The sequence below is a fragment of the Mixophyes fleayi genome, chromosome 4, assembly GCF_038048845.1.
Source record: "Mixophyes fleayi isolate aMixFle1 chromosome 4, aMixFle1.hap1, whole genome shotgun sequence".
In the NCBI taxonomy this organism is placed as follows: domain Eukaryota; kingdom Metazoa; phylum Chordata; class Amphibia; order Anura; family Limnodynastidae; genus Mixophyes; species Mixophyes fleayi.
In genome coordinates, this window is record NC_134405.1 from 1003800 (window position 1) to 1025473 (window position 21674).

The window sequence follows — 21674 nt, forward strand, 5'->3', positions numbered from 1 at the left end:
TCGGCCATCTCATCTTGGATGTCCCAACGCTTCCTTAAACTCAATATTTCCAAGACCGAGCTTATAGTCTCCTCCCCCCCCCCCCCCTTCCAGGACTGAATACTAATACAAAAGACGATAGAGTCCGTTACCACCTACTAAAGAGGTGAGCACCTGTATCCCAATACTACACCGATGGGCAATGCCGCTTTCTCTCAAGACCAATTAACACAGAAAAAGTTGTATTTGATGCTGTCAGCCCACTAAAGAGATGCACCTAAATGCTTCTACTACAGTCGATAGCCAGAGCCACTTTCATCATCACCCAATACAGAGAAGGTCTATATTCCAGTACTATGGTCAAGGACTAGGACCACTTCCTTCCATCTAATTATACACAGCAGAGCTCCTGTATTCTATGACTAGAATGATCTATCCAAGTCCAATGAGAGCTGATGCGACAGTACTTTCCACCATCACCATCCAACGCAGAGAAGTGCTTCTAAATTTACAGCCATGACGCTGTCTGTAGATGTCTATGATCTGTATACAGCAGACTACCGCTTGTTCTACGGGCACACACACCATGCTCACTTGTTACTTACCTAAGCGCTTCTCGTTGTGTCAAGCAAAAAAGTCATTATTGGTGGTGCTACAAGTAACACATTAATGTATCCCCGAAGCACCATATATACTATGACAATGTCAAAGCACCATACCACTAAGTGCTGGTCACCTCCCACAAGACTCCTCGGAAACGGGCGATGTATTCTGGAGTCTTAGCCTCTTCTGGTCCTGCTCATTCCAGGGATGTGTATAGAAACCAGCGTACACAGAAATCCATTTACACAAACTTTGAAATAATTCTCTTTATACAAGAAAGTCTACAATTAAAAACAGACCCCCGTTTCTCCCCACATATGCACCAGCCCCTGAAAAAAAGGGGTGATGGGGGAATTAAGTTCGTTTCATCACTCTCCCCCCATGATAAGTGTCCTAGAGGTAGAGTAGGGGGGAGTTCTGCATCGTCCTCCCTCATTAAGGGGATACAGTCTCTGTCTGTCGCTGGGGAGACGGAATAAGGCAGAGGAAGGGAGGTGATGAAGGGGTTGAGGATTCAGAACAGGGGTCGCGGGGGCTCAATGTCACCACAGCCGATGCTGGTGAAGGTTGCGACTTAGGACAGATCGGACATCAGCTGTAAACCTGGAGACAGAGAGATAATGTAATAAATACAATTAACCTTTTATCCCACATGACCAGATATATAACCAGCTGTTAGAGGTCAGAATAACAGCTGGATGAAAGCTGCGTCCCCTGCACTCATATCACATATATACTACAGGATGTTATAGGGTCTGTGTATCAGTGTATAGGATGGAGACTGCTCATATCACATATATACTATAGGGTCTGTGTATCAGTGTATAGGATGGAGACTGCTCATATCACATATACTATAGGGTCTGTGTATCAGTGTATAGGATGGAGACTGCTCATATCACATATATACTATAGGGTCTGTGTATCAGTGTATAGGATGGAGACTGCTCATATCACATATATACTATAGGGTCTGTGTATCAGTGTATAGGATGGAGACTGCTCATATCACATATATACTATAGGGTCTGTGTATCAGATGGAGACTGCTCATATCACATATATACTATAGGGTCTGTGTATCAGTGTATAGGATGGAGACTGCTCATATCACATATATACTATAGGGTCTGTGTATCAGTGTATAGGATGGAGACTGCTCATATCACATATATACTATAGGGTCTGTGTATCAGTGTATAGGATGGAGACTGCTCATTTCACATATATACTATAGGGTCTGTATCAGTGTATAGGATGGAGACTGCTCATATCACATATATACTATAGGGTCTGTATCAGTGTATAGGATGGAGACTGCTCATATCACATATATACTATAGGGTCTGTGTATCAGTGTATAGGATGGAGACTGCTCATTTCACATATATACTATAGGGTCTGTATCAGTGTATAGGATGGAGACTGCTCATATCACATATATACTATAGGGTCTGTATCAGTGTATAGGATGGAGACTGCTCATATCACATATATACTATAGGGTCTGTGTATCAGTGTATAGGATGGAGACTGCTCATATCACATATACTATAGGGTCTGTGTATCAGTGTATATGATGGAGACTGCTCATATCACATATACTATAGGGTCTGTATCAGTGTATAGGATGGAGACTGCTCATATCACATATATACTATAGGGTCTGTGTATCAGTGTATAGGATGGAGACTGCTCATATCACATATATACTATAGGGTCTGTGTATCAGTGTATAGGATGGAGACTGCTCATATCACATATATACTATAGGGTCTGTGTATCAGTGTATAGGATGGAGACTGCTCATATCACATATATACTATAGGGTCTGTGTATCAGTGTATAGGATGGAGACTGCTCATATCACATATATACTATAGGGTCTGTGTATCAGTGTATAGGATGGAGACTGCTCATATCACATATACTATAGGGTCTGTATCAGTGTATAGGATGGAGACTGCTCATATCACATATATACTATAGGGTCTGTGTATCAGTGTATAGGATGGAGACTGCTCATACCACATATATACTGTAGGGTCTGTGTATCAGTGTATAGATAGGACCGATATACGGACTGTAGGAAGATCACATACCTCAGGGCGTCCAGCATTGGAAGCAGGTTGAGAAGGGCGGTGTCGCTGGGATCACTGAACCACGACTTGATAGGTATCGCATTATCTACAAGAGAAAACTCTTGATGTCTTCATTGAAAGTCAAGCATCACACTGCAGCTCTACATTAGGGTCAGAGATGACCTACAGCAGTATGGGGTGAGATACCCAGAAGTGGGTGAGAGGGATTAGCAGGTAAGAAGACAGAAGGATGGTTTGGTGGGGTGTGTGGGGGGATATTTCTCAGTTACCTGGATGACTCCGGTAGGCCCCTGGTGAGTTGTCCAGTATCACCACACTGGACAGATCGCTGTGCACTACCGATAGGTCCTTAATGTAACTGCCCAACTCCAGGGTACAGTGCTGCGGAGAAAGGGGCATATTCCTAATTATATCCTAGTAAAAAGGGACACTTATGTATGAGAATCACTACAATGGCTGGTGCGGCTTTATCATCATACAGAGTATACAGTAAGCCAGTAGATAAGCCCCACACAAAACAGTACACTAACACGGACAGAATACACCGCAAGCAATAGTGTAACCAGTACTGGGGAGCTATAACCTCTCTAACACATACAATAAATCCCTTTCTCTGCTTCCATCTGGGGGACACTGCTACCATGGGGTTGTAGCCGGGGAGTGTGGAGTTGGCACTTAACTAGTTAAACTGTGGCTGCTGACAGACTTCTCCCCTCTGCAACCCCCTTGCAGCTAGTCAGTGTAATTCTAAAGCCCACAAGGAAAGGGAGTCCAACAACCAAGAAGAAAACAGCAGAAGAACAGAAGGGAGGGAACGAAGTGTCCCACAGATGGAATCAGAGAAAGGGATGTATAAAATCCTTTTTTCTCCTTCATCCTATCTGGGGATACTGCTACCATGGGGAAGTACCAAAGCAGCCTCCCTAAGGGAGGGACCGTCCTGGATGGCCAGCTCGTAGCACGCTACGGCCGAAGCTAGCATCTGAGAACGTGAACCCACTGAACTGATAAAATTTGGTGAATGTGTGGACCGAGGACCATGTGGCTACTCGGCAAAGCTGATCAGCCGAGGCCCCATTCCACGCAGACCTGGTGGAGTGTGCTGTAACGTGGGTAGGCACAGTCCGGTCAGCCTTAAGATACGCCTGTTTTATTGAAAAGGTAAGCCATCTAGCAATGGTCTGCTTGGAAGCTGGCCAGCCTCTTCTTTGGGAATCAATTAGGACAGAAAGAGTCCGTACACCGGATATCCGAAGTTCTTTGGACATAAATACGCAATGCCCTGACTACATCTAAATATTCTATGGTGGAACCTGCGGAGGCATCTTTGAACACTGGCACCACTATTTCCTGATTAATGTGAAATCCGGAAACTACTTTGGGTTGAAAAGCAGGGACAGTCCGAAGCACCGCCCTGTCATCATGGAAGAAAGGCTCCCTGCAGGGGAGAGCCCCAAGCTCTGAGACTAGCCGACGCTATGGCCAGCAGGAACACCACCTTCCATGTCAGAAATCTAAGGTCCGCTGACTGTAAGAGTTCACAAGGAGGTTCCTGAAGCATAGATAGTACCACATTCAGATCCCAGGTGCCGTGGGAGGAACAAAGAGGTTGAATGTGCAGGACCCCCTGCAAAAAAGTATGGGCTTCCGGAAGGTTCCACAGACGCTTTTGGAAGAAGATGGAAAGAGCCGAGACCTGGACCTTTAAGGATCCCAGGCGGAGCCCTACATCAAAAACATTTTGAAGAAACCCTAGCAGCCAGGGATGTATTGTGTGCAGGGTCTTCACACCATTTAATGTAAATGCGCCAAATTGTATGGTAAATGCGGGCTGACACTGGCTTTCTAGCCAGTGACAGGTTACTCACTACCCTGGAGGAAAACCCTTTTGACCGCCAGAGGCTGGCTTCAACAGCAATGCCGTCAAAGCCAGCCGAGACAGGTCCTGATCCTGAAGAGGACCTTGCAGAAGGAGGTCGTTGCAAAAAGGAAGACAAAGTCCTTGTCCCACTACCATGAAAAGGATGTCTGAATACCATATCCTGCCCGGCCAATAGGGAGCTACCAGTATGACTAGGAGTCCTCCCTGCTTGACCCGCCAGAGTACTCGGGGAAGCATTAAAATGGGAGAGAAAAGATACCCCCAGCTGAAAATTCCAGTGCATTGTCATTATGTCCACCGCCACCGGGCCTCTTGCACAGAACCTGGGAACCTGCCGATTGTATCTGGACGCCATCAGATGCAGATCGCCCCACTTCCAGAATAATATCTGAAATACCTCTGGATGGAGGGACCATTCCCCTGGCATTGCTGTGTGACGACTTGGGAAGTCGACTTCCCAATTTAGAATGCCTGGAATGAATACAACTGACAGAGATGGGAAGAACTGTTATGCCCAAGCAAATATCAGGGCTGATATGCCCATTGCCTATGGACTCGTTGTCCCCGTTTGTTGACATATGCCACCGCCGAGGCATTTTCCGACTGTAGCCCTTTTGAGAGCCATGAACATGGCCTTCAACTCCAGGATATTTATTGGAAGGGAACTTTCTTGTTCCTACCAAAGACCCTGAAGGTGCAAATGTAGCGCCACTGCACCCCAGCCCTTTAGACTGGCATCTGTTGTTATGATCCAGGAGCTCGGGGCAAAGGATCTGCCCATGCTTAGGTGTTCCTGACTCTTCCACCACCAGAGCCTCTGGGGACCACAGAATTCTCTGGTGCTCCAAGTGGAGAGATGAACCTGACCACTTCTTTAGGAGATCCCCCTGGAAGCATCTCGAGTGAAACCTTCCATAGGGGATTGTCTTGAAGGTTGAGTCTATCTTGCCCAGTGACCTCATGCAAAGAAGCATGGAAGGTTTGCGACTGTCTAGGACCCTGGTCACTAGGTCTTGTACTGAGTAAATCTTGTCCTGTGGAAGGAAAATCTTCTGCCTTCTGGTGTCCATTATGAGACCTAAGAAAATCATCCTCTGGATATTAACTGAGACTTCTGGACATTTATCATCCAACCGTGAAGCTGCAGGGTCTCTATGAGGTGTAAATGCTGACGAAGAAGCTGATATGAGGGGGCTTTGATCAGCAAGTCTTCCAGATAGGGCACTATGCTCACCCTCGTAGACCGGAGATGGGCAGCCATTATTGCCATGATTTTTGTAAATACTCTGGGCGCTGTGGCCAGGCCAAAAGGAAGAGCCCTTAATTGGTAATGAGCCGCTCCTACCGTGAAGCGGAGCAATGGTTGGTGCCCTTCCCAGGTGGGTACTGAAACATATGCGTCCCGAATTTCTATGGACGCCAGGAATGCTTCCCCCTCCAATCCATTTATCACTGAACGAAGAGACTCCATTCGAAACCTGTCTATTCTCAGGTGAAGATTTAGAGACCAAGTTCAAAATGGGATGGAAAGAAACGTCCGGCTTGGAGACCAGAAAATTCTTTGAATAGAATCCCTGAAGTCTTCGATTCTCTGAGACCGGGCAGATTACTCCAGCTAAAAGAGAATCTACACAGTGCAACATCGCTTGCGTTCCTTTCTGGTCGAGGGGCAAGGAAGTTGCAAAAAACCAATGAGGGGTTTGACTTAAGACCTACGATATATCCCCTTGCCATGATTCCCTGAATCCAGGGATCTGGAGAGGATTTTATCCAGTGTTCTGTGAACAGTCGCAGACGCTCCCCCACTCCCGCGAGGAGAGGAGGGTGTAAGTCAGACTGCCGGTTTCCCCGGGAGTCTGGCCTGGCATCTGCTGCAAGATGAGGACCTTCATCTATGGGAGACAACTCTAAACCCAGAAGACCTACCTCTGCTTGTCTGACCTCTAAAAGCGCGAAAGGAACTAAACCATGGAGTATGAGGCTTCAGCACAACGGGAAGGAAAGTACTCTTTCCCCATCGCCTGGCAGATGAAGTTATCAAACTCTGGTCCAAAAAGCACCGAGCCCGAATAAGGAAGACCCCTCTTGGATTCTGCATCAGCTTCCCAGGACCAAAGCCAGAGAGTTCTTCTAGCCGCTAGCGCAGCAGCTGACATAGAAGATGACAAGGATGCTGCGTCTTGCGCTGTCTCATAGATACCCTGAAGCTTCCTTCAGGTGTAAAGCCAGGGGAAGAAGGTCCAAATCCTGCAATCACTCTGCCAGACGGTCAGCCCACGTTTCCATCGCCCTAGCAACCCATGCAGGAGACAGCATGGGTCTTAAGGAGGCTCCCGCTATACCATAAATGGATTATAAAAATCCTTCCACCGTATGATCAGTGACATCCTGAAGCTTGGCGGAGCCCGGACCTGGAAGTGTAGTCTGGCGCACCAATCGTGCCACCGGTGTATCCACTCTAGGAACCTGTTCCCAACGTGCTAGGTAACCTGGCTGTAATGGGTACAAGGACATAAACCTATGTGGATCCACCATTTAGCGATCGAGCTGTGACCAGGTCGATTCAGTAATCTCCCTGAATCCCGAAGGAGGGGGAAAATAAATCATGGGTTTTTAACCATTTTGAATAACCCCTGGTTAACTGGTCTAGGCTCGTCAATGTCTACAAGATCTAAAGCCCGCCGTACTGCCAGAACTAGATCCTCAATACCCTGGTTTCTGTTAGCGTCATCCGGGTCTAAGACCTGTGCCTGGAAATCTCACTCATCCAGAAGTTCCCCGTCCTCCTCTGATGACGCCTCAGAGACTAAGAGAAGAGAAGATGGCTCACTGTCTCTTGTTTCTAGACCACGATGGTCCTGGGTAATCTAAAAACTGGTTTAATTAATCTATACCGCTAACCAAAGCAGTGGACCATGCCGTTTCCCCCTGGGAAAGGCTCGAAGGAGTTAATGAGGATGGGTTAGCAGGCGGCTGACCAGGTGGCAGCTCCACACGGCTGCTCAGTTTAGGTGCCAAGCTGTGCCGCATGGAAGCACTCTCCGACTTCATGCAGTGAGCCCGAAGATTAACCACAGGCTGCCCAGCTCCACCATAAGCCTGATGAATTACAGCATTAATACACTAAGCAATAGTCACCTTATATGCTGGCCAGCCTCTCTTGGGCCCATCTGTGGCTCGACCACTTATAAATAATTTATTGTATACGTTTATTTAAATTAGTGTCAGTGCGCTGATTTATATCATTGCAAATGTACTGATTTTTGTATTAGAAATGTATTGATTTCTGATGCAGTTGGCATATGTTAGAGGAAATGTGCTTTTAAATGAAAGAAAAAAAATCCCATGCTAATTAGGCCTTTTCACATGTGAGTGACCAAGACCTCTTATCCTGAATGCACCGGATGAGGTTGTTAGACTTTCATCCTGTGTATTAGAGATAGGAAACCTAACAGCAAGTAATTTAGAAAATCACAGACTGATGCAATTTAAACTTAACAAAAATTTACATTTAAATCCAAGTTTAGAGAACATATTTTATCCTAATGCTAGTCATTGAATCATCATCATCAACATTTATTTATATAGCGCCAACAAATTCCGTAGCGCTTTACAATTGGGAACAAACATAGATAAGACAATACTGGGTAATACATACAGACAGAGGTAAGAGAACCCTGCTCGAAAGCTTACAATCTATGGGACAATGGGAGTTAGAAACACAAGGGCATGTGCTACATCATATTGCACAATGGACCAGCTAGACTGCAAAGGTAAAAGTACTGAGTGGGCTGTGTGTGTGTACCAATGGTGGTCAGAAGGTTGTTGTTTTGCGTTAGCTGTGTAGAGGATGGTAATAGGGTAATCTAGGGAAATTAAGATGATGGTTGAGGAATATCATAACCTTGTCTGAAGAGGTGGGTTTTCAGTGAACGCTTGAAGGTTTGAAGACTAGAGGAAAGTCTTACTGTGTGTGGGAGGGAATTCCACAAAGTGGGTGCAGCCCGGAAAAAATCCTGTAACCGAGAATGGGAGTATGTGATGAGAGTGGAGGAGAGACGTAGATCTTTTGAGCAAACATCACTGCTTGAAGGATTCTGCCTGACACCTATTGTCTGCTGTATCCTGTGACCAACAGATAAAAGCTTACAATATCCCGTTCCCCGGCTGCCCTGTGTTGAACCAGATTCTCTGTCAACGCTTTGCCCACTACCCAGCAGTCCTGATCCATAGTAAGTGGTAAGGAGATACCAGCCAACCCACAGCAAGGAGGCGCTGTAGCAGCTATACCATCTACCTCAGAAGTAAACGGTTCTAGGCGCCACATAGGTGCCCAGTGGTGGCAGCAAGGTTCCCCTATAACTATTGTGCAGTTGGCGAGCATCTTGAGGAAGGTGACACCAGTAGGAGTGGTCCGTAACATCAGTTACTGACGGCGAGAGTAACCCAGTTAAACTGTGCAGGAAGAACATCCCTTCATCCTTCTTCCCCCAACAGACCGAGTGGCGAACATGGGTACACAACGCTTGGACCACATCTAGAGAATGATGAGAAGCCCCGTCTTCCGAAGACACACCCAGTTAGGGCAGCGATGACAATATGCCGATTCATATGGGACCGGGACACCACTTTAGGAGGAAAGGAGGGCTTTGTCCAAAGAAGCATCCTAATCTCATGAAAAACCAATAGGAGACTTGCAGGACAGGGCTGCAAACTCTGAAACTCTTCTAGCTAAATAACTGGGCACAAGGAAGACAGTCATCCAAGTAAGTCAGTTCATCGTGTCCAAAGGTTCATAAGGGGAATGCTGCAAAGCAGTGAACACCAGCTGACATCCCAGGTTGCCACGGAAACATACAGAGGCTGCACTGGAAGCACAGAAGCAGGAACATCTGCACATTCAGTACAAAATACTAGTACCCTAAAGAAGTACCAAAGTGAACTCGCCATTTTAAGATCGCCCAGGTAACGGATTATCACAACTCCCTTGGACCGCATCAGAACAGCCATGACCATAATGATGTTGGTGAAGACATTTGGAGCCGTGGCCAGACCAAAAGGAAGAGCCCGGAAAAGCAAACTGGAGAAGGGACTGATTGCCCTCCCAAATGGAAATATGCAGAAAGGCTTCGCTGATGTGCAAAGACACCATGAACTCCCCTCTGTTCCATACTGTGTATTATTGACCTTAAGGACTCCATTTTGAACCTGGTCACCCGCAGCTGTGTGTACAAAGATTTGAAGTTCAGGAATGGACTGAACGAACAGTCGGGCTTTGGAATGAGAAACAGATAATAAATTCTCAAACCTCCGAGTTCCCAGAACTGGAATAACTACCTCTCAAGGACTGCCGTCTCCAGAACGTCTAGCACCTGGTGCACATCCCATATCGAAGCCTCCACCCCCTGACGGTCAGAGGGAAATTCTTCCTCAAGACAGGAGTCCTCCACATTTGACTCAACAATCACTTCACCCTGCTCCTGCAAAGAGTCAGAATCTGACTCACTTCCCGGCTGGGGCGTTAACACCCACCAGCTCTTACGTAAGGAACATAGAATCCACTTCGCTAACTTTCTCTCTAAAGAGAAGAAAACCAAATCCAACCCTGTACTGAAGCTGCTAGACCTCGGGGACTCAGGACGGTTCCTCTGAGACCACAGCCAAAGGCCCAGTTGGATCCTGGCCTAATGAAACAGGAATGGGATCCACCAGCCTATGGGCAGGAGCACCCACTGTTTGGAACTCTTGTAAGCCAAGATTGTCCTGCTGGTCTGTTCCCAGAGAAGGGGAGGAGCATAAGAGAAGTCTTGGAGGTGGGAGTGAAGAGAGGCGGTTGTTGTTGGCAGAATGAAGAGGGTGGGAAGGAGACGTTGGGAGAGGATGTATTGGGACGGCATTATTGATGTGATTAAGGAGTTTAAACTGAACTCTGTATGGAAAAGAGAGCCAGAGTAGTGACTGGCTGAGGAAGATGTTGGCCAAAGTCACAGTTGGAAGTGATGGTAGAAAAGAGACGAGGGATGGACTGAGAGATTTGATTAAATCACATTATGCCATCCCCTGTAAGTAAAGATCCTATCAGAAGCTGCCTTGTCCCTTTATAAAAAACATTACTAGTTACTCTGAAGCAAAGCACAGATCAGCAAAGTGATCTCAGAGCAGACTGGCAGTAGTATGACGGATGCTCTCATAGTAACAATACTGAGCGAGCTCATTTCAAATAAAAAGATCAAATTATAAGTTTTCATGAACACTGAACAACATAAATACATTGTATTATTCTTCTTATGGGGATGTGCAGTGCGTGGCTTTAATGCCCAATGACATGTATGTAAAAACTCCTCCACTTCAGTCTTGTCTCTGGTTTTATTCAGATGCAGTTTTGCAAACCTGAGCCTGACTGCAAAGGGATTATTGTGGCTACTATCACAGGAAAGCCATACTGGTCCAGTCATTGTTTAGTCATGAAGTTACCCTGGATACCCTTAGATGTAGCATGTAGAAGTGTCTGTAAACTCCACCATTACCACATTGTATAAACCACGGGTGTACTCCAACAGATTGAACATTAACGAGTGTAGCTAGGTTACCCTCTTCCACAGTGTGTAAGCATGTAAAGGCGTCAGGTAAGACAGTAAGTGAGGAGGGTACGTGACAAGTCAGGACATGTAAACAGAATAGAAACTCACCTGTCGGTAAAATCGTCTCCGCAGGACACCCCTATTATTATCTAGTTTATCGGCCACAGCAGAACCGTAGATCTCCATACTGGCTGTGAACACCACAAGCTCGTACCACTGACTGACCTGGAGGAAGACACATTATGTACACACACACACAATACATCCACAGAGCGCTGGGAGAAAGCATGTTCCTTTATTAAACAACAAAGCATAAACATGGTATAAATCGGCAGTAGAGTATTGTGGTAATATTACAGCTGATATCAGAGACAATAACCCAGCTGAATAGGGAAAGTTCTGGTATCAGGAGAGCTCCATGTTTAGACTTGACAGATTGTCACAATGCTCTGTACTGCAAACTTAAAGTATGTTTCATTTTTTTGCATTATTCAATACAATTGCCTTAAATAATTATAATTAATTATATAAAACCAAGTTTAAAACAAAAGCTGGGACAGAAATATAAACCATCTAATCATCAATCCACCTCATGTCTCCTAAATTACAGAATCTGTTAGGGCCTCCATGAAGACCTTACCACTAGCAGACAGTAACCTACCATAGGACTTTACCTTACCCCAGACCTTATCAAGATCCCATGGGGTCCTAGGAAAGATACTGGTTTGGACCCACCTCCCACAAGTTAAGGTAATTACAGAGTTGTCTAATGGATGACCCAGCTCTGCCTTAAACATCACTAGATTAAGACGTGAAATGTGTACATGGCAGATACAGGACCACCATGCCCCACTAATGGTGTAATTACTCACCACTTCCAGGAAGAAGTCAACATGTGGTCTCTTATGTACAAAGAATCGCACTGGATGTTTATCTATAAGGACCTGCAGAGGAGAAACATCCAGGTTAATAACAGGCGAGAGGAGACTACAAGGTGAGTGGGGGCGGTGATAACAGACAATGCAATGACCTTTAGTATAAAATCTGGAGGAGTTCCAGGACGGACTGTTGGCCGCAATACTCCATCATGATGAGAGTGGATCAGGGTCTCATCTAAATCCAAAACAAGAACCTTCCTCTTTACTTGATCTGAGAAAAAAACAAAACCACAAAAAAAATCAGTCAGAGGACAGAGGCCTGTGGGGGAGACCACAACCCAGACAGAGGCACAGGGATGGGTGGAGACCTCAACCGAGACAGAGGCACAGGGATGGGGGGTGGGGGGGGGGGAGACCTCAACCCAGACAGAGGCACAGGGATGGGGGGTGGGGGGGGGGGGAGACCTCAACCCAGACAGAGGCACAGGGATGGGGGGTGGGGGGGGGGGGGGAGACCTCAACCCAGACAGAGGCACAGGGATGGGGGGTGGGGGGGGGGGGGGGGGGGAGACCTCAACCCAGACAGAGGCACAGGGATGGGGGGTGGGGGGGGGAGACCTCAACCCAGACAGAGGCACAGGGATGGGGGGTGGGGGGGGGGGGGGGGGAGACCTCAACCCAGACAGAGGCACAGGGAGGGGGGGGGGTGGGGGGGGGGGGGGAGACCTCAACCCAGACAGAGGCACAGGGATGGGGGGTGGGGGGGGGGGAGACCTCAACCCAGACAGAGGCACAGGGGATGGGGGGTGGGGGGGGGGGGGAGACCTCAACCCAGACAGAGGCACAGGGATGGGGGGTGGGGGGGGGGGAGACCTCAACCCAGACAGAGGCACAGGGATGGGGGGTGGGGGGGGGGGGAGACCTCAACCCAGACAGAGGCACAGGGATGGGGGGTGGGGGGGGAGACCTCAACCCAGACAGAGGCACAGGGATGGGGGGTGGGGGAGACCTCAACCCAGACAGAGGCACAGGGATGGGGGGTGGGGGGAGACCTCAACCCAGACAGAGGCACAGGGATGGGGGGTGGGGGGAGACCTCAACCCAGACAGAGGCACAGGGATGGGGGGTGGGGGGAGACCTCAACCCAGACAGAGGCACAGGGATGGGGGGTGGGGGGAGACCTCAACCCAGACAGAGGCACAGGGATGGGGGGTGGGGGGAGACCTCAACCCAGACAGAGGCACAGGGATGGGGGGTGGGGGGAGACCTCAACCCAGACAGAGCACAGGGATGGGGGGAGACCTCAACCCAGACAGAGCACAGGGATGGGGGGTGGGGGGAGACCTCAACCCAGACAGAGGCACAGGGATAGGGGGTGGGGGGAGACCTCAACACAGACAGAGGCACAGGGATGGGGGGTGGGGGGAGACCTCAACCCAGACAGAGGCACAGGGATGGGGGGTGGGGGGAGACCTCAACCCAGACAGAGGCACAGGGATGGGGGGTGGGAGGAGACCTCAACCCAGACAGAGGCACAGGGGTGGAAACATTGGGGAGTCAGCACTTACTGATTCGGTTTCTGGAGGCAGGAGACAGAGGAAGGATGTCATACCTCACAGTCTGATACTGTATAACCTAGTGATAAAGACACACAGAAGTCTTTAGAGGTGGTAGGACACCTAGAAAGCCTTCACCTATAACATTCATTAACGTAACACTTACACAAGGAAAAAAACAACCTATTAAAGGGACCAAAAGGATATTTTTGTCCAATATCAATGTAATACATTCAAATCCTCCAGACAAAATGAAATCTGCTTCAAATGCATTTAAATGTCAAGAGATTCCAGAAGCTGCAGTAAAAGCAGTGATATGGGACGCACGGCACATTATCTAGTATAGATACGTTGAATCCAGCTTCTACACTGTATACATATGAAAGGTTATGTTAGCCAATACATAATTACTGCTTCGCAACTGGGCAAGGCCGACGATCAGGAGTCGATTTACACACCAGCAGTCTGTGGAGGGGGCAGGTCGGCAAAAGGTATCCCCGTCCTATACCCCAACTTTTCCCCATCTGGTTAACAGACTGGGAGGTGGGGAGGAAGCTAGTAAACATCTATTTTACAACATAAGTTAAAAAAATAAAATAAAAAAAAGCTATAAATCACAGGATGGGAAGGGAACCCTGTCCTTAATCACAAATTCATCATAGTTTACTCCAACATATTTTACAGATTTTGTAATAAACCATGGACAACACGGGCAGCACGGTGGCTTAGTGGTTAGCACTTCTGCCTCACAGCGCTGGGGTCATGAGTTTGATTCCAGACCATGGCCTTATCTGTGTGGAGTTTGTATGTTCTCCCCGTGTTTGCATGGGTTTCCTCCCACACTCCAAACACACACTAGTCTGTCTGCTATCAAATTGACCTTAGTCTGTCTCTGTGTGTGTGTTAGAGAATTTAGACTGTAAGCTCCAATGGGGCAGGGACTGATGTGAGTGAGTTCTCTGTACAGCGCTGCGGAATTAGTGGCGCTATATAAATAAATGTTGATGTTGGATGAATTATTATTCTTGGCTTGCAAAGTACTTTAAATACCTTATTGGAAATTTCTTTGAGTGAGCAGCGACCCTCAATTTCATCCCATCATGCAAGAGTGTCAGATTTGGGTGATAAACTGGCCTTGACTTAGGTCTGGTGGAAGAGGTAGCAGCCAGGGCTGTTCTTGGAGGTAGTCTACACTTACTTTCTCCATCCTGATTTTCCTCAATACACAATGAATGAGGAGATAAAGGGTGTGGGATCACATACCCTAGACCGGCGGTTCCCAAACTGTGCACCGCGGCGCTACCTCAGGGGTGCCGCGCGGCAGCCTTAAAAAAACAAACAGAAACACTTACCAATCCGCACGGCGCCGGGACCCAGCATCCTCCTATCTCTCTCACACAGCTGTCATATCAGTGACAGAGGGGGCATAGTGAGAGAGATAGGAGGATGCTGGGTCCCAGCGCCCGGCGGATTGGTAAGTGTTTTTTTATGGCTGCCAGAGGCGAGGGGGGGCCAGAGGCGAAGGGGGGGCCAGAGGTAGAGGAGCTGGGTCAGCGTGACAGAGGAGGGGGGCAGAGGAGGGGGGCAGAGGAGGGGGGCAGAGGAGGGGGGCAGAGGAGCGTGACAGCGTGACAGGAGGGGGACAGAGGAGAGTGACAGCGTGACAGGAGGGGGACAGAGGAGAGTGACAGCGTGACAGAGGGCAGAGGAGGAGGACAGCGTGACAGAGGGCAGAGGAGGAGGACAGCGTGACAGGAGGGGGACAGAGGAGAGTGACAGCGTGACAGAGGGCAGAGGAGGAGGACAGCGTGACAGGAGGGGGGCAGAGGAGGAGGACAGCGTGACAGGAGGGGGGCAGAGGAGGAGGACAGCGTGACAGAGGGCAGAGGAGGAGGACAGCGTGACAGAGGGCAGAGGAGGAGGACAGCGTGACAGAGGGCAGAGGAGGAGGACAGCGTGACAGAGGGCAGAGGAGGAGGACAGCGTGACAGAGGGCAGAGGAGGAGGACAGCGTGACAGGAGGGGGACAGAGGAGGAGGACAGCGTGACAGGAGGGGGACAGAGGAGGAGGACAGCGTGACAGGAGGGGGACAGAGGAGGAGGACAGCGTGACAGGAGGGGGACAGAGGAGGAGGACAGCGTGACAGGAGGGGGACAGAGGAGGAGGACAGCGTGACAGGAGGGGGACAGAGGAGGAGGACAGCGTGACAGGAGGGGGACAGAGGAGAGTGACAGCGTGACAGGAGGGGGACAGAGGAGAGTGACAGCGTGACAGAGGGCAGAGGAGGAGGACAGCGTGACAGGAGGGGGGCAGAGGAGGAGGACAGCGTGACAGAGGGCAGAGGAGGAGGACAGCGTGACAGAGGGCAGAGGAGGAGGACAGCGTGACAGAGGGCAGAGGAGGAGGACAGCGTGACAGAGGGCAGAGGAGGAGGACAGCGTGACAGAGGGCAGAGGAGGAGGACAGCGTGACAGAGGGCAGAGGAGGAGGACAGCGTGACAGAGGGCAGAGGAGGAGGACAGCGTGACAGAGGGCAGAGGAGGAGGACAGCGTGACAGAGGGCAGAGGAGGAGGACAGCGTGACAGAGGGCAGAGGAGGAGGACAGCGTGACAGAGGGCAGAGGAGGGGGAGGACAGTGTGAGAGGGGCAGTGGAGGGGGACAGCGTGACAGGAGGGGGGGCAGCGTGACAGAGGGCAGAGTGTCTGGATGCAGAGGGGGCAGAGTGTCTGGATGCAGTGGGGGCAGAGTGTCTGGATGCAGAGGGGGCATTTTTGCATACAACTAAATAAGCATTTCTGTCCTGACCTAAATACTTATTACAATTTTTTGACCCAACTACTTCTAAAACAGGACTGCTCGGTAATTATTTTGGAGGGGTGCCTTAAAAAATTATGGAGACTCTAAGGGTGCCGCGAACTGCAAAAGTTTGGGAACCACTGCACTATAGACTGAAGGCCTCGTTAGAGCAGTTATACGTTTGCATTGGGGCCACGTGACAAGGATAGAGCCAATCTAGCTTGGTATTCTGCTCTGTCAACATTAGGTCTGTGGGCAGCCAAACTTCTCCACTAGCATCTGCAACACATCATTGTGCAATGTCCATTCTCCAGGATGGCAATGACTCAGATGATTCGATATCAGGAGGGAGGGAAGAGTCACGTTAGGTGACCGACGAGGTATTTCACCTTCAAGGAAAATGTACATTAGACAGGGGATGCATGCGATGTGGACACACTACACCAGTAATAAGCAACCAAATGCACTTGAGGGGCAGCACATTACCTTTAATCTCATTAAAAGTTAAAACATTTCCACAATTACCCTTATCTGCAATAACATGACGGCAGATTACAACTACAGTCATGGACAAAAGTTTTGAGAATGACAAATATTTTTCACAGTCTGCTGCCTCAGTTTTTATGATGGCAATTTGCATATACTCCAGAATGTCATGAAGAGTGAACAGATGAATTGCAATTAATTTCAAAGTCCCTTTTAGCCATGACAATGAACTTTATCCCAAAAATAACATTTCCACTGCATTTCAGCCCAGCCACAAAAGGTCCAGCTGACATCAGGTTTATCATTTATCAGATCATGGTCAGGTCAACCATTTATCAGATCAAGAACTTCAAGGAGAGGTTCAATAGTTGTGAGGAAGGCTTCAGGGCACCCAACGTCCAGCAAGTGCCAGGACCGTCTCCTAAAGTTGATTCAGCTGCTGGATCGGGGCACCACCAGGGCAGAGCTTTCTCAGGAATGGCAGCAGGCAGGTGTGAGTGCATCTGTACGCACAGTGAGGCGAGGACTTTTGGAGGATGGCCTGGTGTCAAGAAGGCCAGCAAAGAAGCCACTACTCTCCATGAAAAACCATCAGGGACAGACTCATTCTGCAAAAGGTACAGGGATTGGACTGCTGAGGACTGGGATAAAGTTATTTTCTCTGATGAATCCCCTTTCAGATTGTTGGGGCATCTGGAAAAACACTTGTCCGGAGTAGGAAAGGTGAGCGCTACCATCAGTCCTGTGTCATCCCAATAGTAAAGCATCCTGAGACCATTCATGTGTGGGGTTACTTCTCAGACAAGGGAGTGGGCTCACTCACAATTTTTCCTAAGAACACAGCCATGAATAAAGAATGATACCAAAACATCCTCCAAGAGCAACTTCTCCCAACCATCCAAGAACAGTTTGGTGATGAACAATGCCTTTAACACCATGATGGAGCACCTTGAGGTAAGGCAAAAGTGATAACTAAGTGGCTCAGGGATAAAAAGAAAAAACCCGAAATTTTGGGTTCATGGCCAGGAAACTCACCAGACCTTAATCCCATTGAGAACATGTGGTCAATCCTCAAGAGACTGGTGGACAAGTAAAAACCTACAAATTCTGACAAACTCTAAGCTTTGATTAGGGAAGAATGGGCGCCCATCAGTCAGTATGTGGCCCAGAAGTTGATTGACAGCATGCCAGGACGAACTGCAGAGGTCTTCAAAAAGAAGGGTCAACACTGCAAAGGTTGTCTGTTGCCCATCACTGCAGTACACCAAGTCAGGAACAGTCTGGACCGTTACATACACAACGGTCAGATACACAAACATCTACAAGATACACAGGGCCTTAGAGTGGGAGAGTTCTTATCACTCACACAACACTAATCAGTATTCTTATTACAGAGACACCAAAACCCTTCTCTAAACTATTATATTTATAATAATCACAATGTGTCCTGTCTCCAGTTGGATTCAGAGTGGGATACAGCATCAGTAAAACATACTCCAGGAAAGCATGCCCGGTACTTGCACTAAAAGTATGAAAAATATAAGTATTACGAGTAATAATACTCACGGGGGTAATAGCAGTATATAGGGGGTATTGTAGTATGTAACCAGTATGAGGAGTAACAGTACTCCTCACACAGGAGGGTAGCAGTACATAAAAGGTAATAGCAGTACTCAGGGTGCAGACCTGTCTCCTCGGGATATACAGGAAGGTTATAGCAGTATATAGGGCTAATTAGAGCACACAGGAGGTAATAGCAGTACATAGGGGGAATAAGAGCACACAGGAGGCAATAGTAGTACATAAGGCTATAGCTGCATATAAGCAGTAAGAACACTCACAGTGCGGACCAGTCTCCTCAAAATATACAAGAGGGTAATAGTAGTATATAAGGGATAATAGCAGCACATAGGGGTAATAAGGGCACACATGGGGTAATAGCAGCATATAAGCAGTACGAGCAGTAACAGTACTCATGGTGCGGACCTGTCTCCTCAGGATATACAGGAAGGTAATTGTGGCATATAGGGGGTAATAGTAGTACATATGGGGAATTAGAGCACACATGGGGTAATCGTAGTATATAAGGGGTAATAGTAGTATATAATGGGGGGGGGTAATAGCAGCACATAGGGGTAATAAGGGCACACATAGGGTAATAGTAGTATATAAAGGGTACTAACAGTATATAAGCAGTAACAGTACTCACGGTGCGGACCTGTCTCCTCAGGATAATAGTGGTACAAAGGGGTAATCGCAGTATATAAGGGCTAATCGCAGTATATAAGGGGTAATAAGGGCACACATGGGGTAATAGCAGAGCACATGGGGGTAATAGGAGTATATGAGCAGTAACAGTACTCACGGTGCAGACCTGTCTCATCAGGATACATAGGCCGTACCAGCAGTATACATAGGCCGTACCAGCAGTATACATAGGCCGTACCAGCAGTATACATAGGCCGTACCAGCAGTATACATAGGCCGTACCAGCAGTATACATAGGACGTACCAGCAGTATACATAGGACGTACCAGCAGTATACATAGGACGTACCAGCAGTATACATAGGACGTACCAGCAGTATACATAGGACGTACCAGCAGTATACATAGGACGTACCAGCAGTATACATAGGACGTACCAGCAGTATACATAGGCCGTACCAGCAGTATACATAGGCCGTACCAGCAGTATACATAGGCCGTACCAGCAGTATACATAGGCCGTACCAGCAGTATACATAGGCCGTACCAGCAGTATACATAGGCCGTACCAGCAGTATACATAGGCCGTACCAGCAGTATACATAGGCCGTACCAGCAGAATACATAGGCCGTACCAGCAGAATACATAGGCCGTACCAGCAGAATACATAGGCCGTACCAGCAGAATACATAGGCCGTACCAGCAGAATACATAGGCCGTACCAGCAGAATACATAGGCCGTACCAGCAGCATATATATGGTACTAGCAGTACAAGTACTCACGGTGCGGACCTGTCCCCTCAGGATATACAGGAGGTACTAGCAGTATATATGAGGTAATAGCAGTATACATGAGGTAACAGGAGGTACTAGTAGTAATAGTACTCGCGGTGCGGACCTGTCTCCTCAGGATACACAGGAGGTACTAGCAATATATATATATATATATATGTGTATATGGGGTACTAGCAGTATATATGAGGTAATAGTGGTATATATGAGGTAATATGGGGCACTAGTTGTATATATGAGGTAATAGTGGTATATATATGAGGTAATATGGGGTACTAGTAGTATTAGTAGTACCAGTACTCACAGTGCGGACCTGTCTCCTCAGGGTATACAGGAGGTACTAGCAGTATATATGGGGTACTAGCAGTATATACGAGGTAACAGGAGGTACTAGTAGTATTAGTAGTACCAGTACTCACGGTGAGGACCTGTCTCCTCAGGATATACAGGAGGTACTAGCAGTATATATGAGGTAATAGCAGTATACATGAGGTAACAGGAGGTACTAGTAGTAATAGTACTCGCGGTGCGGACCTGTCTCCTCAGGATACACAGGAGGTACTAGCAATATATATATATATATATATATATATATATATATATATATATATATATATATGGGGTACTAGCAGTATATATGAGGTAATAGTGGTATATATGAGGTAATATGGGGCACTAGTTGTATATATGAGGTAATAGTGGTATATATATGAGGTAATATGGGGTACTAGTAGTATTAGTAGTACCAGTACTCACGGTGCGGACCTGTCTCCTCAGGATATACAGGAGGTACTAGCAGTATATGAGATACTAGTAGTATATATGAGGTAATATGGGGTACTAGTAGTATTAGTAGTACCAGTACTCACAGTGCGGACCTGTCTCCTCAGGATATACAGGAGGTACTAGCAGTATATATGGGGTACTAGCAGTATATATGAGGTAACAGGAGGTACTAGTAGTATTAGTAGTACCAGTACTCACGGTGAGGACCTGTCTCCTCAGGATATACAGGAGGTACTAGCAGTATACATGAGGTAACAGGAGGTACTAGTAGTAACAGTACTCACGGTGCGGACCTGTCGCCTCAGGATATACAGGCGGTACTAGCAGTATATATATATATATATGGGGTACTAGCAGTATATATGAGGTAATAGTGGTATATATGAGGTAATATGGGGTACTAGTAGTACCAGTACTCACGGTGCGGACCTGTCTCCTCAGGATATACAGGAGGTACTAGCAGTATATATTAGGTAATAGTGGTATATATGAGGTAACAGGAGGTACTAGTAGTATTAGTAGTACCAGTACTCACGGTACGGACCTGTCTCCTCAGGATATACAGGAGGTACTAGCAGTATACATGAGGTAACAGGCGGTACTAGTAGTATTAGTAGTACCAGTACTCACGGTGCGGACCTGTCTCCTCAGGATATACAGGAGGTACTAGCAGTATATATGAGGTAATAGTGGTATATATGAGGTAACAGGAGGTACTAGTAGTATTAGTAGTACCAGTACTCACGGTACAGACCTGTCTCCTCAGGATATACAGGAGGTACTAGCAGTATACATGAGGTAACAGGAGGTACTAGTAGTAATAGTACTCACGGTGCAGACCTGTCTCCTCAGGATATACAGAAGGTACTAGCAGTATATATATATATATATATATATATATATATATATATATATGGGGTACTAGCAGTATATATGAGGTAATAGTGGTATATATGAGGTAATGTGGGGTACTAGCAGTATATATGGGGTACTAGCAGTATATATGAGGTACTAGCAGTATA

General features: G+C 47.5%; 1 protein-coding gene across 2 annotated transcripts in view; it reads right to left on the minus strand.

The window, feature by feature from the left end:
- Window positions 1-833: 833 nt before the first annotated feature.
- CTDNEP1 (CTD nuclear envelope phosphatase 1) overlaps window positions 834-21674 on the minus strand; it is a 32158-nt gene continuing 11317 nt past the window's right edge. For both annotated transcript variants that reach the window (XM_075206111.1, XM_075206110.1), the window contains exons 2-8: window positions 13594-13660; window positions 12178-12296; window positions 12020-12091; window positions 11256-11372; window positions 2954-3065; window positions 2685-2769; window positions 834-1185 (exon numbers count right to left, since the gene is read on the minus strand). In XM_075206111.1, the coding sequence (XP_075062212.1) occupies window positions 1125-1185; window positions 2685-2769; window positions 2954-3065; window positions 11256-11372; window positions 12020-12091; window positions 12178-12296; window positions 13594-13660 (633 nt within the window). In that variant the 3' untranslated portion in view covers window positions 834-1124. The remainder of the gene's footprint in view (window positions 1186-2684; window positions 2770-2953; window positions 3066-11255; window positions 11373-12019; window positions 12092-12177; window positions 12297-13593; window positions 13661-21674) is intronic.